Source organism: Oncorhynchus kisutch, linkage group LG20, assembly GCF_002021735.2.
Source record: "Oncorhynchus kisutch isolate 150728-3 linkage group LG20, Okis_V2, whole genome shotgun sequence".
NCBI lineage: Eukaryota > Metazoa > Chordata > Actinopteri > Salmoniformes > Salmonidae > Oncorhynchus > Oncorhynchus kisutch.
This window is the reverse complement of record NC_034193.2, coordinates 24,077,516-24,094,335: the sequence shown is the minus strand read 5'-3', so window position 1 is coordinate 24,094,335 and position 16,820 is coordinate 24,077,516. Positions and strand designations below refer to the sequence as shown.

The window sequence follows — 16,820 nt, the reverse complement described above, 5'->3', positions numbered from 1 at the left end:
CTATGCCTCCCTGTCTTCCTCTCTATGCCTCCCTGTCTTCCTCTCTATGCCTCCCTGTCTTCCTCTCTATGCCTCCCTGTCTTCCTCTCTATGCCTCCCTGTCTTCCTCTCTATGCCTCCCTGTCTTCCTCTCTATGCCTCCCTGTCTTCCTCTCTATGCCTCCCTGTCTTCCTCTCTATGCCTCCCTGTCTTCCTCTCTATGCCTCCATGTCTTCCTCTCTATGCCTCCCTGTCTGCCTCTCTATGCCTCCCTGTCTGCCTCTCTATGCCTCCCTGTCTTCCTCTCTATGCCTCCCTGTCTTCCTCTCTATGCCTCCCTGTCTGCTTTTCTCTCTGTCGGTTAGAATTACATCACATGGTTTCTGCACAACGGTGTCCATACGTCATTCTACTGTGATCTACTGTGACATGCCCCAGCTGTGTATAATAATCATATCAGCACAAACAGCAGAGGGGGACATACTGCTCTGACACACTTAAACCTGACCTCTGCTGAACAGTATGTCATTTAACGTCACAGTGCTGCTCTACAGTATGTCATTTAACGTCACAGTGCTGCTCTACAGTATGTCATTTAACGCCACAGTACTGCTGAACAGTATGTCATTCAACGTCACAGTGCTGCTGAACAGTGTCATTTATCGTCAGTGCTGCTGAACAGTGTCATTTAACGTCACAGTGCTGCTGAACAGTATGACATTTAACGTCACAGTGCTGCTGAACAGTATGTCATTTAACGTCACAGTGCTGCTGAACAGTATGTCATTTAACGTCACGGTGCTGCTGAACAGTATGTCATTTAACGTCACGGTGCTGCTGAACAGTATGTCATTTAACGTCACGGTGCTGCTGAACAGTATGTCATTTAACGTCACGGTGCTGCTGAACAGTATGTCATTTAACGTCACGGCGCTGCTGAACAGTATGTCATTTAACGTCACGGTGCTGCTGAACAGTATGTCATTTAACGTCACGGTGCTGCTGAACAGTATGTCATTTAACGTCACGGTGCTGCTGAACAGTGTCATTTAACGTCACAGTACTGCTGAACAGTAGGTCATTTAACGTCACGGTGCTGCTGAACAGTATGTCATTTAATGTCATGGTGCTGCTGAACAGTATGTCATTTAACGTCACGGTGCTGCTGAACAGTGTCATTTAACGTCACAGTACTGCTGAACAGTAGAGAGCTGGAATATGAACAGCCAGCAGCGTCACCTTTCTCTAATCTGTTTGCGGTAAACATGCCCTCCGGGTGACCTCCTTAGTAAACACACACCTACGCTGTGTTTGTCCCAACTCGATGCCGGGACGCATTCATCCCTGTTCTGTTCTCCCCCAGTCTTAACTTTGGCTGTATCTCTGTCTGTCCCGTCACTCGTGCAGGAGATACGCTTGGGGAGATTATGGGCTTTTGCTTTTAAAACCAGGCCAAGGTACATGATAGTAGCTGTGAAGAGCATTATCCAACACTCTCGTTGGATTATATGCCGTGTTGACATGGCTGGGAAGGTGATTGGGTTTTGAATGGGTGACGTATGCCGTTTATTAGGGCACGTAAAACCAAAATGATTCAAGTGTTTTTTTTAGCCTTCTTTCTTATCCATGAAGTCCCTCCCCTTTTCAGTTTGTTTTCTTCCTGTTGGGTGCCTTAATGATCAATCTCTTTTCCCCCTAATTCCCCAACAGAATGGTGTGATAACGGGGGTGTACCCGGCCAGTCCCTCCTCCTGGCTGTTTGTGGTCATCGCCATCCTGGCCACCATGTACATGCGCTCTGACCCCTCCATGGGTCTCATCGCCAAGATCCAGGAGCACCTACCGGTCAGGTAGCTAGCACCAGTCACCAACCGTGCACAGACACTCCGCTGTCTTCAAAGTCTACGAATATTGCTTAAAGACGGGTATTGAAGTAAAATATTTCCCCCTTTTCTCAGATGTTCTCACCAAATCATTGAAATCCTTCTCTCTCTTTCTCCCCCCCCCCTCCTTTAACACTCTTTCATTCTCTAATGGAATGAACCCCTCCCAGTCAGTCTCTGAGTGCCCAGTGTCAGACGGTGGTGTCGGCGGTGCTGTTCAGCACGCTGCTCTGGTTCTCCCTCATCTTCACCATGCGCATGTGCCTGAAGCAGCTCCTCTCCTACCACCGCTGGATGTTCGAGCAGCGCGGCAAGATGTCCAACACCACCAAAGTCTGGGTGGTCAGTATCCCCCCCCGCCCCTTGTTCATTACCTTCTCCTGTGTGTGTGTGTGTACACCGTGCATCTGTAGAGACTCCTGCCGCGTACCCACTCCTGGGGAGTCGTCAACAATTGAACATTACATCATTGAATTTGTCATATGCACAGAATACGGTGTAGTGTAAATGATCTTTCTACCTCCATTGCAATCAGTGTAAAAAGTGATTGGATAGATTGGGAAGAAATCACCCTGCTAGTTAGATTTAAAAGCTGTAGTATTTCAAGGTGGTTGTAGGAGAGCTGCATTTAGCCCCCACCCGGGACACGGGCTGACTTTGTTTGTGTGTTACAGGCGCTGGTGCGGATCTTCTCGGGCAGACAGCCTCTCCTCTACAGCTACCAGGGCTCTCTGCCAAACCAGCCCGTGCCGGCCGTCAAAGACACGGTCAAGAGGGTGAGACGCTCTTCAATTCAATCTTTATTGTCCCAACAGGGAAATACATTTAGCCAGAAGATGCAGCATATCCGCTCACCAGATATTCACGCTTGACAAAGACTAACCCAACGGCCTGAAGCGATCTCCACTATGTACTGGTCTGGACGAGGAGAAAAGGGGAGGTTCTCTTTTGCACTGTTCAACCAATCCAGTAAATGTGGAGGAGGAGTTAAGATGGAGTGTCGCTTTGTTAACGTCCAAAAGCGGGAAGTTGCATCACAGGCTCTCTTTCCATTTCCCCTGAAAACCGGAACTTTCGGTTGTTGGGGACTCTGCAGAGGCTAGACAAAGACAAACGCAGGTTGGAAGTTGCCGTCATCTCTCCTTACGCTCGCTTGCTTTCACGCCATCTCTCTTTCTCTACACCTCTCTCTCTACACCTCTCTCTACACCTCTCTAAACCTCTCTACACCTCTTCTCTCTCTACACCTCTTCTCTCTCTACACCTCTTCTCTCTCTACATCTCTTTCTCTCTACATCTCTCTCTACATCTCTCTCTCTCTCTACCTCTCCCTCAGTATTACTGAACCTCTAACACTCCATTGTACCTCCATCACACGTTAGCTCGATTCCCTCTGTGTATTCTGTTTTGTAATGATGTTCTGTGTCTATGTTCTGTGTCTACTGCACAATGATGTATATAATAGAATATTGTTCTGTGTGTTTGTTCTTCTCTCTCTGTTTCTCTGCAGTATCTGGAGTCGGTGCGGCCGCTGACGACCCCTGATGAGTTTGAACGCATGGCGTCGCTGGCCACCCAGTTTGAGAGCAGCCTGGGGAACCGGCTACAGTGGTACCTCAAACTCAAGGCCCTCTGGGCTTCCAACTACGTAAGTAACCCCTTATATGTTGGCTGTGGCTGTGTCCAAAAATGTAACGAGCCGTCAAATCCTTGCTTCCTCTGGCCTTCCTTATTGGAGGATTCTTGGATCCTCTCCTCCAATGAGCTTTAAGAGAGCAGGAGGTGAGACAAAGAAAGGCGCTATGCACACGTAGAAATGACCTATTTTAATAGTCGAATGCTCATGAACAATGTAGATCTTTGTCGCAGGCCATTTTGAATTATTCATTGTAATGGATGTGCTGAGGGTGTGTGAGGGCTGTGGCCCTCTGGCCAGGATGTTGCGTGGTTGTGCCACAGAGGATTTCTATGGGGTGTATTCATTAGGGCACTTTGTAACAAAACATTTTGTCACGGATCAAGAAAACAACCATTTTTTATTGGGACAACTTCAGATGGGACAACCTTACCGTTGTCCATTTTGTGTCGACTGAACACGACCCTGGGGGTGTGTTCCCTTTTAGGTGAGCGACTGGTGGGAGGAGTACATCTACCTGAGAGGACGGAGCCCTATCATGGTCAACAGCAACTACTACGGCATGGTACGTATCAACAAATCATTGACTACTCCCCATGTTCTGTCTCCTAATAGCGGAGGTGTGTTCAGTGAGGTGAAACGTTCACAACGTTGCAGGTAGAAATGTAACAAATAGAGCAAACACGATTCCCTATTCTACTTGAACGATGACCGTGGTTTGGTCCATTTAACCTTCAACCCAACAAATGGGTGTGATCGTTCTACAGGGGTCCCTGGATCGTACGCTCAAACCGGTTTGATTAGAACGTTTATTTAGAACGTCCCGTTTCGATTGATGCAACAGTCAGCATTTGAGCTAGCCACGCTGATTTTTCACTGAATTATTTTTTGCAAAGTTATGTCCTGAATGTGCCAAGTTTATTTTTGGATGCAATGATCAGACATTCACAGAAGTAGCAACAGCATAACACAATCATCCAAACTGGAAAATGTAAGCTACATTTGTCCTAGCGCTAACTGAGGAAATGTTGACGTAACACAAGCGGTCATATTTAGAGAACTCTCAGCTGACGGGAAACCACAATATGAATGAGCTAATAGCGATTACTATTTATACTTCATCACATCACGGCTGAGCTTAACATCGATTGAAAAATTTTAGTAAAACACTTTCTAGAAATCAAAAGTAATCCGGCGATGGGTAGTTTGTGTGTGCCGCCATGTTTGTTTTCCCCGTCAACCAAAGATGATAAGAGGAGACTAGATGAGTTTGGTCTGTTTGCAGTATGCATGTTGAAGGGGTGTGTAGTTTACGATCATTCACTTCCCTTCATTCAGTTCCGGAAGTGTTCCCGAAAGATGAGTGAACCATTCCTTCACCTCATTATAACATCTTTGGTCTGACAGAAGTTTAAGTGACACCCAGAATGCATTGTATAATGTCAACAAACATGGCGCCACACATAGCTGGCAAATAGCTTGGCATTAGCTCAATATAATCAGTACTACCTTCAGTACAACATCAATGGTGTCCATTACAATCTATGCAATTATCGTAATGCATTATTTGTCACCAGTACTTGAAAACATGTGAATAAAACTGTAAAACATTATGCTCCATACTTACATACTTCATGCTACAGTAGACACGACAACATGATATACAGAAAATAAGGCACTTACTTTGATAGGAACACACACATGTCCAAAGTTTTTATTTACAAGGAAAACAACAATGGAGGCAATGCGAGCGCCAGCCAGAAAATGTGCCAGTTCGTGCAAGACTTCGCAAATGTCTGCATACTTGATGTGCGGAAGAAATGGGGAAGGGCTCTCCTCGACGAGGGAAGTTTTGTCTGGCTCCGTAAAGCCTCTATCATAAATTGTCTGCAACACTGAACTGGGCTATTTCTATGTGAATTAATGAGGCGAAACAACCCTCAAAATTCAAACTGTCGTTAGAAAATACAACTTGTTAGAAAATAATTAGAAATTGACAAGTTGAAACACAGCCTATAGATAATTAGCAGGCAGCGCGTTAACTGTCCTGTTGCGTAACAATCCCATTTTGGAACAGAGTGTGCGTTCTGACATCACGTGCATAAAACAACTCGCGCTGGGGGTGACCGTTAGAGATATTTGAAACTTGCGTATGGAAAGGTTAAACAACATATCTATTTCTCTATGGGTGACATTTTGGAAGCATAACAGCGGCCCAACAGTCCAAAAGCACTTGATAAACTCGAAATGCTCTCAAATAAATCATTGCCTACCTTTCGTGGAAAAGGGGAAGGCGTTTCACATACTAATAGTATTCTCTGGTTTGCCACTTAGCAATGCTGATCTGCGTTGTCAAAATGGCAACTCCTCCCTCTCTCATACACACTCTCTCTCCCCAGGACTTCTTGTATGTGACGCCCACCCCCATCCAGGCTGCCAGAGCAGGCAACACCCTTCATGCCTTCCTCATGTACCGCAGGAAACTCAACAGAGAGGAGCTCAAGCCTGTGAGTTCAACAACCGGTCAACCTCCACCATTAGCGTGTGATAGAGGCTGAAGTAACCTGGGCCATATTCATTAGGGCACGCAATGAAAAAAGTTTTAAACCGTTTTCTAATATATATATTTTTGGGGGGGGGGGGGGGGGGTCCAGATAGCCCTCATTATTTCTGTCTGTTTTCATCCATTTTGATGCCCAATGACAAACTCTGAGCCCTATGCATGAAAATACCATTGGCCTTTGAACATCATGCGTTGTTCAGTGAATACCATGTACAATTCATGAAAGTACTGCCTCGATGGCTGCTGTGTGATCACGATACGTTTGGTGCACCAATCAGAAAGCTTTATTTGACATCAAAACTAGGGGTGTGCCGAGTAGTCGGACAAAAGAGGTATCGTAACAGATATGGGCAATTTTCTGGTTACGATTATGATCCCAAGTATTTTTATATATATATATATTTTTAAATATCCGTAATCAGAATATATATGTTTTTGGAGTACCCGCAAGCATATTTCTCATGTCAGTCAGTCAGAGATTCTAAATCATACTGTACTGTCTTTGAGTCAGTCACGTGCGTGGTCTTAATAACAACGGGCTAGTTTCCCTGTCTGTAAAGATAAGGGCCGGCTGTATGTTGATCCTGCTGCTCTGATTGGATAGAATGAAGCTGTATTCCTCCGCCCACTCGCTTCATAATTTCACCCGATCACTTTTCCTCGCATGTTTTCGGTCTGATCATTTAGATTGCTGCGGCCCGCTACTATGATAAATCCCATGGCGAAGGACACTCGCTATCAAGCTATCAATGTACATAATATCTAACCAGATGGGCAAGGGTAGGGGAAATATGAAACGTTAGTGCCCATTCCGACTGAGTGGCCGCAAGCTTGAGGACACGCGCACACCTGCTCCTAATCTGCAGGGTTTTTTTTGCAGTGAGAACGTGCAGGGAGGTATTTTGCCAACATCTATTTATGCATATTAAAACACTTCAGTTTCTTCCGTTCTGACTATCAACTGACAACTTCTGGATTAGATTACGAATGCGAGTACGGCCATGTCGGCACACCCCTAATCAACAAGTCCTCTGAACTCATTTTACATATGCGCAGGGGCCCATACCAAGGTGTTGACATGTTTTCATAATGAGGTGTTTTTATTGCGATTTCCTTTCAAATACGTACCGAAATAGGAGAGATGTGTTGAGTATGAACTCATTCTGTGTGTGTTTGTCTGTGTACATGTTGAGTGTGTGCTGGTGTGGACTGACCATGATCATGTGTGTAAGCTGCATCAATCCATCCATCCAGTTTTTTTAGCTCCTTCTGTGTGTAGAGGTTTGAAGTGTCCTTTGGTTTAATTTTCCAGTTTGTTTGAAACCCATTCCCTCTCATGGTCTCATACCATCCCCATCTCTCCTCCCTACCCCCACACTCTGTACCTTCCCTTGGCCTTTCTCTCTCTTTTCTTTTCCTGTCCTTCTCCCTCTGGTCTGAGCTCACTCTCTGGTCTGAACTCTCTCTCGCTCCCTGGTCTGAACTCTCTCGCTCCCTGGTCTGAATTCTCTCTCGCTCCCTGGTCTGAACTCTCACTCGCTCGCTCCCTGGTCTGAACTCTCACTCGCTCGCTCCCTGGTCTGAACTCTCGCTCGCTCGCTCCCTGGTCTGAACTCTCGCTCGCTCGCTCCCTGGTCTGAACTCTCGCTCGCTCGCTCCCTGGTCTGAACTCTCGCTCGCTCGCTCCCTGCTCTGAACTCTCGCTCGCTCGCTCCCTGGTCTGAACTCTCGCTCGCTCCCTGGTCTGAACTCTCGCTCGCTCGCTACCTGGTCTGAACTCTCGCTCGCTCGCTCCCTGCTCTGAACTCTCGCTCGCTCGCTCCCTGGTCTGAACTCTCGCTCGCTCGCTCCCTGGTCTGAACTCTCGCTCGCTCGCTCCCTGGTCTGAACGCTCGCTCCCTCCCTGGTCTGAACTCTCGCTCGCTCCCTCCCTGGTCTGAACTCTCGCCCGCTCGCTCCCTGGTCTGAACTCTCGCCCGCTCGCTCCCTTGTCTGAACTCTCGCCCGCCCGCTCTCTGGTCTGAACTCTCGCCCGCCCGCTCTCTGGTCTGCACTCTCGCCCGCCCGCTCTCTGGTCTGCACTCTCGCCCGCTCGCTCTCTGGTCTGCACTCTCGCCCGCTCGCTCTCTGGTCTGCACTCTTGCCCGCTCTCTGGTCTGCACTCTCGCCCGCCCGCTCTCTGGTCTGCACTCTCGCCCGCTCGCTCTCTGGTCTGCACTCTCGCCCGCCCGCTCTCTGGTCTGCACTCTCGCTCTCTGAACTCTCTCTTGCTCTCCCCCCCTCTCTCCCTCTCCTCCTGTTCCTCCCCAGAGTCGTGTTCCAGGCACTGTCATTCCTCTGTGTGCAGCTCAGTGTGAGAGGATGTTCAACACCACACGCACTCCTGGAGAGGAGACCGGTAAACACACATGTAGAGTCATCTACATCAATACACACTTCTGAACACAGTACCTATATGTACAAAGGAAAATACAATACATGCCTCGCGTTCAAAGCACACATTAACACAGATCTATAGGTTTTACCGTACAAATGTGCAGTAAATATCAGTAGCCATTCAAATAAGACGGTGCTTTCCAAACTTTTTTACTAAAGCCCCCCTTTCGTCATGGAGGAACGGTTATTTGGAGAGGGTTGCCATACTGTACCATAACTGACTGGACATTTGCAGTAATGTGTGTATGGTCTCACTGTCCATTTCGTGAAGAGAGGGGTGTTTGTACTTCACACAGTCACAAAATGTCCGCCACACAACTGCTCTGTCATCTTTCACTGTCTCTCATCCGTCCTGTTTCCTAGTCTGTTGTCTGTGCCGTCACTCTGGAAAGGGCTTGCCTCTAACGGACTTCTCTTGTATCTATCCACTTTATATTTGTTTTCGTTCACCTCTTTACTTTTCACTATTCCCACCTGTTCTGTTCTGTTCCTCCTCTTTTCCCTTTCACTTGGTCCCTTTTTTTTTTCGTCTGTCGTCCCATTGTGTCCTCTCCTCTATCCTCCCCCATATTTCTTTGTTTTTTTCCCCCCGGTTCCTCTATCGCTCAGTGGTTGTTGATGTCTTCGGTCCCTTGCTGTTCCTATCAGTTTGAGAGGATGTTTGACTCTTGTCGAATCCCCGGGACGATCACAGGTATTAACACTTCCTCAATACATGTAGGATGCGTCTCCTATGGCACCCTTTTCCCTATATAGTGCGCCACTTTTGACCAGGGTCCACGGGGAACAAGGTGCCATTTGGGACACACGTAGTATCCCTGTCCTTGTATCTCCCATGTGTTGTGACATCCCTCTGCAAAGTCCCCACGGTGACCACCACACCCTTGCCCGATTACAAACAGGAGCCCTTTGTTTTATAAATCGGTCCAGTATTTTATAATTCCCCACCTGCTTGGTTTATGTTGACAATTACAATATATAGCCTGTTTTTATAGTGTTCTTCACTAGGTGTTGCAGCACTTGACTAGGAATTACTCCCCAATTTGTTGTAGTGAAACATTTTAAAAGTTATCAACAAATCACTTGGATATACAGTACCAGTCAAAAGTTTGGACACACCTACTCATTCAATGGTTTTTCTTTATTTTTACTCTTTTCTACATTGTAGAATAGAAGTGAAGACATCAAAACTATGAAATAACACATATGGAATCATGTAGTAACCAAAAAAGTGTTAAACAAATCATAATATAGTTTAGATTTTTAGATTCTTCAAAGTAGCCACCCTTTGCCTTGATGACAGCTTTGCACACTCTTGGCATTCTCTCAACCAGCTTCATGAGGTAGTCACCTGGAATGCTTTTCCAACAGTCTTGAAGGAGTTCCCATATATGCTGAGCACTTGTTGGCTGCTTTTCCTTCACTCTGTGGTCCAACTCATCCCAAGCCATCTCAAATGGTTTGAGGTCGGGTGATTGTGGAGGCCAGGTCATCTGATGCAGCACTTCATCACTCGTCTTCTTGGTCAAATAGCCGTTACATAGGCTGGAGGTGTATTTTAGGTCATTGTCCTGTTGAAAAACAAATGATAGTCCCACTAAGTGCAAACCAGATGGGTTGGTGTATCGCTGCAGAATGCTGTGGTGGCCATGCTGGTTAAGTGTGCCTTTAATTCTAAATAAATCACTAAAATTGTCACCAGCAAAGCACCATCACACCTCCTCCTGCGGAGATCATCCGTTCACCTACTCTGCGTCTCACAAAGACATAGCTGTGTAACCAACAATCTCAAATTTGGACTCATCAGTCCAAAGGACAGATTTCCACCAATCTAATGTCTATTGCTTGTGTTTCTTGGCCCAAGCAAGTCTCTTCTTATTATTGATGTCCTTTAGTAGTGGTTTCTTTGCAGCAATTCGACCATGAAGGCCTGATTCACTCAGTTGATGTTGAAATGTGTCTTTTACTTGAACTCTGAAGCATTTATTTGGGCTTCAATCTGAGGTGCAGTTAATTGCCGATTCGCTGAGGCGGGTAACTCTAATGAACTTGTCCTCTGCAGCAGAGGTAACTCTGGGTCTTCCTTTCCTGTGGCGGTCTTCATGAGAGCCAGTTTCATCATAGACCATGGACTTTTGTCTTTTACTAAATAGGGCTGTCTTCTGTATACCACCCCTACCCTGTCACAACACAACCGATTGGCACAAACCCATTAAGAAGGAAAGAAATTCTACAAATAAACTTTTAACTGTTAATTGAAATGCATTCCAGGTGACTACCTCATGAAGCTGGTTGAGAGAATGCAATTTGTCATTAAGGTGGCTACTTTGAAGAATCTAAAATCTAAATTATATTTTGATTTGTTTCACACTTTGTTGATTACTACATGATTTCATATGTGTTATTTCAGAGTTTTGATGTCTTCACTATTATCCTACAATGTAGAAAATAGTAAAAATAAATAAAAACCCTTGAATGAGTAGGTGTGTCAAGTTTTGACTGGTACTGTACTTTAAAGACTTTAATTCATGGTGGGAATTATTTGCTACTGGACGGTTTGGTACCACTTAATTTCCCTTCGCTAAATACACACTCTCAAACCAAATCTTTCTATTGAGCTGAAACTACTTTAAGAACTTGCAGATGTAAGCGCCCTCCAATGACCAGCATTTGAGGCCTGTATCATTGCTTTGTCATGACTATAAAATATTGACATGTCCCCTACTCTGGCAATTTTGTTCCCCATGTCGTCAATCTTATTTTCCAGCCAGCAAACACTGTGGGCAAGTGGCGCTTTTGACATTGGCATTACTGATATCAATATAGGTCCTGTATTATGGTTACATGGTGGTAATGTTGAAAACTCTCTTGTCTGCAGCTGGTCCTGTAGTTTCTAGTCAGTCACTCTCCTTCCTCTGTAGGCTGTCAGTCTCCCTCCCTTTCTGTACCCTCTGCCCCTGTCCATCTGCTCCAAGGCATCTGTACCATATTTAACTCTCTCCCTTCTCTCTCTCTCTCCCTCTTTCTGTTGTGTAGACACGGTGCAGCACTGGCAGGACAGTGACTATGTGGCAGTGTACCACCGGGGGCGCTACTTCCGTCTGAGGATGTACTCGTCTAGCCGGCCGCTGTCACCACGCGAGATCGAGTCGCAGCTCCAGAGGATCCTGGATGACCCGTCGCCCCCCTCCCCGGGAGAGGAGAAGCTCGGGGCCCTGACAGCTGGAGACAGGTGAGTCATGGATGTTTTGGTAAAAATATACAGTCATCTGATTGATAGCAGGGGCTCAAAATAATCCCCAATGGAAAATATCTGGGCTGTGTTCAGTTGGGAACACCGTAGCAAAACCGGAAAATGACAAATCTGTGTTCTGGTAGTACCTCTCCGTTTCACTCAGTCTAGAAATGTTTTCCACCTACTGAACATGACTCAGGTCTTTGTGCCTGGCTGTACCTGTCCTCCTAAGCAATACATTTTGTTTCTCAGAATTCCCTGGGCCAAGGCCAGGAAGGAATACTTCAGCTTGGGCGTGAACAAGCGGTCACTCGACTGCATCGAGAAAGCAGCGTTCTTTGTGACCTTGGACGATGACAAGCAAGGCATGATGGGAGAAGACCCAGCTGCTAGTCTGGACCGTTACGCGAAGTCCCTGCTCCACGGGAAGTGTTACGACAGGTAAGTCATCCAGACTAATGGTTGTCACGACATTACGACATGGTTACCTTTTAAAAAAATAAAGCTTATTTCCAACCATAGAGATGGATAGAGGGCACACTTGCCACAGCCTGTTTCATTCATTCTTTTCCTTTAATACCCCAATGAAATAAGGTCTATCCTCCTCATTCACTCCCATGGTTCTACCCTTGTCGGAGTTGGCGCCGGTTATCAAAGTTGTGCACACTGTCGTTTCTTTTCGCCAGGTGGTTTGACAAGTCATTCTCCGTTGTGATCTATAAAAACGGGAAGATCGGTCTGAATGCTGAGCACTCATGGGCCGATGCACCGGTGGTAGCACACTTATGGGAGGTAAGACATAACATACAGTGCCTTTGGAAAGTATTCAGACCCCCACATTTTGTTACGTTATAGCCTTATTCTAAAATGTATTCAATATTTTTTTTCCCGTCCGCAATGTACATGAAATACCCCATAACGACAAAGCAAAAACAGGTTTTTAGAAAATGTTGCCAATTTATTACACATAAAAAAGTAAAATATCACATTTACATTAGTATTCAGACCCTTTACTCAGTACTTTGTTGAAGCTCCTTTGGCAGCAATTACAGCCTCGAGTCTTTTTGGGTGGGACTCTACAAGCTTGTCATACCTGTATTTGGGGAGTTTCTCTCATTCTTCTCTGCAGATCCTCTCAAGCTCTGTCAGGTTGAATGGGGAGCGTTGCTGCACAGCTATTTTAAAGTCTCTCCAGAGATGTTCGATCGGTTTCAAGTCCGGGCTCTGGCTGGACCATTCAAGGACATTCAGAGACTTGTCCCGAAGCCACTCCTGCGTTGTCTTGGTTGTGTGCTTAGGTTCATTGTCCTGTTGGAAGATGAACCTTCGACCCAGTCTGAGGTCCTGAGCGCTCTGGAGCAGATTTTTTTTATCAAGGATCTCTCTGTGCCTTTGCTCAGTTCTTCTTTGCCTCAAACCTGATTAGTCTCCCAGTCCCTGCTGCTGAAAAACATCCTCACAGCATGATGACGCCACCACCATGCTTCACCGTGCGGATGGTGCCAGGTTTCCTCCAAACATGGTGCTTGGCATTCAGGCCAAAGAGTTCAATCTTGGTTTCATCAGACCAGAGAATCTTGTTTCTCATGGTCTGAGAGTCTTTAGGCGCCTTTTGGCAAACTCCAAGCGGGCTGTCATGTGCCTTTTACTGAGGAGTGGCTTCCGTCTTGCCGCTCTACCATATAGACCTGATTGGTGGAGTGCTGGTTGTCCTTTTGGATGTTTCTCCCATCTCCACAGAGGAACTCTGGAGCTCTGTCAGAGTGACCATCGAATTCTTGGTCACCTCACTGACCAAGGCCCTTCCCCGATTGCTCATTTTGGCAGGGCGACCAGCTCTAGGAGGCGTCTTAGTGGTTCCAAACTTCTTCCATTTAAGAGTGATGTTCTTGGGACCTTCAATGTTGCAGAAATGTTTTGGTACCCTTCACCAGATTTGTGCCTCAACACAATCCTGTCTCGGTGCTCTACAGACATTTCCTTCGACCTCATGGCTTGTTGTTGCTCTGACATGCACTGTCAACTGTGGGACCTTATCTAGACAGGTGTGTGCCTTTCCAAATCATGTTCATTCAATTGAATTTACCACAGGTGGACTCCAATTAACTTGTAGAAACATCTCAAGGATGATCAATGGAAACAGGATGCACCTGAGGTCAATGTCGAGTCTCATAGCAAAGGGTCTGAATACTTAAGTAAATAAGGTATGTTTAAAAAAATATATATACATTTGCAAAAAATGTTTAACCAGTTATTGCTTTGTCATTATTGGATATTGTGTGTAGATTGCTCAGGAAAAACTTGATTTAATCAATTTCAGAATAAGGCTGTAATGTGACAACGTGGAAAAAGTTAAGGGATCTGAATACTTTCCGATGGCACTGTATAACTATAAATATATGAATATACAGAAAAATTAGCAGACCTCTTAGGGTAAGATTTTTTAATTTTTTAAAAGTATGTATAAATATATTCCAAATGTATGTACAATGTATATACCAGGGGTACTCAAGTCTTACTCTACGAGGTCCAGAGCCTGCTGGTTTTCTGTTTTACTTGATAATTAATTGCACACACCTGGTGTCCCAGGTCTAAATCTGTCCCTGATTAGAGGGAAACTATTTTAAAAAATGCAGTGGAACTGGCTTCGAGGTCCAGAGTTGATTTTAAGGGATATATATATAAATAACCTGTACTGAGTAAATAAGTTAATTCATGTATTTTTCTCAGCTAATTGTCTGTCTGTTTTCAGTATGTGTTGGCCACAGACAGTTTCCAGCTGGGGTACAATGAAGAGGGCCATTGTAAGGGAGAGGTGGATGCCTCTCTACCCCGACCTCAGAGACTGAGCTGGGACATCACCCCAGAGGTGAACCCACCCATCCATCCTTCCTTTCATTTATTCATCCATCCATTTATCTGTCTATTATTTGAGTTATCTGTTCTCTTCATTTAATTATCCATTCACCTCATTTGAAAATCTCTCATTGCCTATAGGAATATTCTCTGGACATTGTAATACCCATGTTTTTAATCGTTCATTTCATAATGCGTCAAGCATGCATAAGACGAATGTGTAATTCCAATGAGAACACAAGTGATCTTCCCATCAGTGTATATACATGTACATCTCAATGGCCATGCGCTAAACTCTTATTTTGACACCCAGTGGTCTTAAGATCCAGTGTTGCCTTTTCCCCTCCTCTCTCTGTCCCAGTGTCAGGAGCAGATCTCCCAGTCTCTGGCGGTGGCCCAGGCGCTGGCCGACGATGTGGACTTCCACGTCTTCTCTTTCCGGGACTTTGGCAAGGGCATGATCAAGAAGTGCCGCATCAGTCCTGACGCCTACATCCAGCTGGCCCTTCAGCTGGCCTACTACAGGGTGAGGGGGACAGCTCAAAGCAGACAGGAACATTTATACACCTACACACACACTTGTTTACTTTTTTGTGTGGGGGGGGGGTTGACCCATGCACTATGTAGCTTAGTACAGCTTCAATGTATAGCAACAATCGGTCAATCAAATTTAACATTGGATGTAAACCAAAGTAAATGAGCACAAAACAAAACCCCCCAAAACGTCAGGATCATTGCTCAAACATTATCAATTCTGTTGCCTCCTTACAGTCTCTAACCCCATACTTCTCCCCCACTCCCCTCTCAGGACAGGGGCATGTTCTGTCTGACCTACGAGGCCTCCATGACCCGTCTGTTTAGGGAGGGCCGGACAGAGACTGTGCGCTCCTGCTCTAATGAAAGCTGTGCCTTCATCAAAGCCCTGGAGGGAGGAGAGGTAGGGAGCATGGGATCTTACTCGGAATACTTTCTCATAAAACGTACCCTATTGCACTCCCTCATCTCTCTCGCTCTCTTTACCCTTTTCTCTCTCTGTCCCGCTCGCTCTCCCCCCTCTAATGTCCACCAGGGGGTAGAGGTGTGCAGGAGACTTCTCCGCCAAGCCTCAGAGAAGCACCAGAACCTGTACAAACATGCCATGACTGGCGCCGGCATCGACAGGCACCTCTTCTGTCTCTATGTGGTCTCCAAATACCTTGGGGTGGACTCTCCCTTCCTGAAAGAGGTGTGTTTTTTTGGCGTCTTGCACCTTTTGTGCAACCGCCTTCATTACAACAACGTTGTTTTATGTACAGTATTATAAACCGGGTAGTGTGGCTCCTGGATGCTGATAGGCTTAAACAGCATTTCAGCAGTGTGTATAACGGACAATATACCACAGGTATGACCCAAAAATACTTGTTACCTGTTATATTTATGTTGGAAACCAACCAGTTTTATAATAGCAATAAGGCACCTCAGGGTTTGCGTTGTGCCTAAGAACAGCCCTTAGCCGTGGTATATACCACGCCTCCTCAAGCCTTATTACTTAATTATAACATCAGCCATGTTTGATCATCTCTGTGGTGACGTGTCTAGCTTAGTGGAGTAACAACACTGTCCCTGCCTGTGTTGTTCCAGGTGCTGTCCGAGCCATGGCATCTCTCCACCAGTCAGACTCCTGTCCAGCAGGTGGAGCTGTTTGACATGGTCAACCACCCAGAGTACGTCTCCTGTGGCGGAGGCTTTGGCCCGGTCAGTACCTCTCGGTCTCTATCTTCGTCTCCAAACACCTTTTAATTGCATAACTTGGTGGAATAACAGAATGCTTCCAACATAAGAACATTATTTGTCAACGAGCATATCATCTCAACTTGGAGAAAGATTGTGTTCTGTGCAGAAGCCTCCATGCGCAAGGCATGTAGACCGGTATACTGTAGCTGTGTTGTGGTGCAGAGCTGTGCTTCAAGAGAGCGAACTATGTACTTGTCTTTCCTAGGTGGCAGACGATGGTTACGGGGTGTCCTACACCATCATGGGAGAGAACATGATGAACTTTCACATCTCCTGCAAGCACTCCTGCTCACAGACTGTGAGTACCACTGATCGGTCCACAGGGAGGATCTTCGCACCACATGTCCAAACCTAAACGATGCCCTCGTTTATTAATTTCCTAAGCTAATTGAGAATATTTGTTTTGAGGTTGATTAACGGGATACATATTTTGGCTAAGCAAACAATTCTTGGGACTA

General features: G+C 45.9%; 1 protein-coding gene across 2 annotated transcripts in view; it reads left to right on the top strand.

The window, feature by feature from the left end:
• LOC109865510 (carnitine O-palmitoyltransferase 1, liver isoform) overlaps positions 1-16,820 on the top strand; it is a 38,197-nt gene that overhangs the window by 18,885 nt on the left and 2,492 nt on the right. The window contains exons 3-18 of one of the 2 annotated variants that reach the window (XM_031799073.1): positions 1,691-1,830; positions 2,034-2,205; positions 2,538-2,639; positions 3,374-3,511; positions 3,987-4,064; positions 5,899-6,006; positions 9,108-9,192; positions 11,535-11,730; positions 11,986-12,174; positions 12,420-12,525; positions 14,486-14,602; positions 14,951-15,115; positions 15,398-15,526; positions 15,659-15,814; positions 16,210-16,323; positions 16,568-16,660. In XM_031799073.1, coding sequence (XP_031654933.1) covers positions 1,691-1,830; positions 2,034-2,205; positions 2,538-2,639; positions 3,374-3,511; positions 3,987-4,064; positions 5,899-6,006; positions 9,108-9,192; positions 11,535-11,730; positions 11,986-12,174; positions 12,420-12,525; positions 14,486-14,602; positions 14,951-15,115; positions 15,398-15,526; positions 15,659-15,814; positions 16,210-16,323; positions 16,568-16,660 — 2,088 coding nt within the window. Of the gene's footprint in view, positions 1-1,690; positions 1,831-2,033; positions 2,206-2,537; positions 2,640-3,373; positions 3,512-3,986; positions 4,065-5,898; positions 6,007-8,372; positions 8,461-9,107; positions 9,193-11,534; positions 11,731-11,985; positions 12,175-12,419; positions 12,526-14,485; positions 14,603-14,950; positions 15,116-15,397; positions 15,527-15,658; positions 15,815-16,209; positions 16,324-16,567; positions 16,661-16,820 lie in introns of both variants that reach the window. The other variant, XM_031799072.1, reaches the window with a different exon arrangement.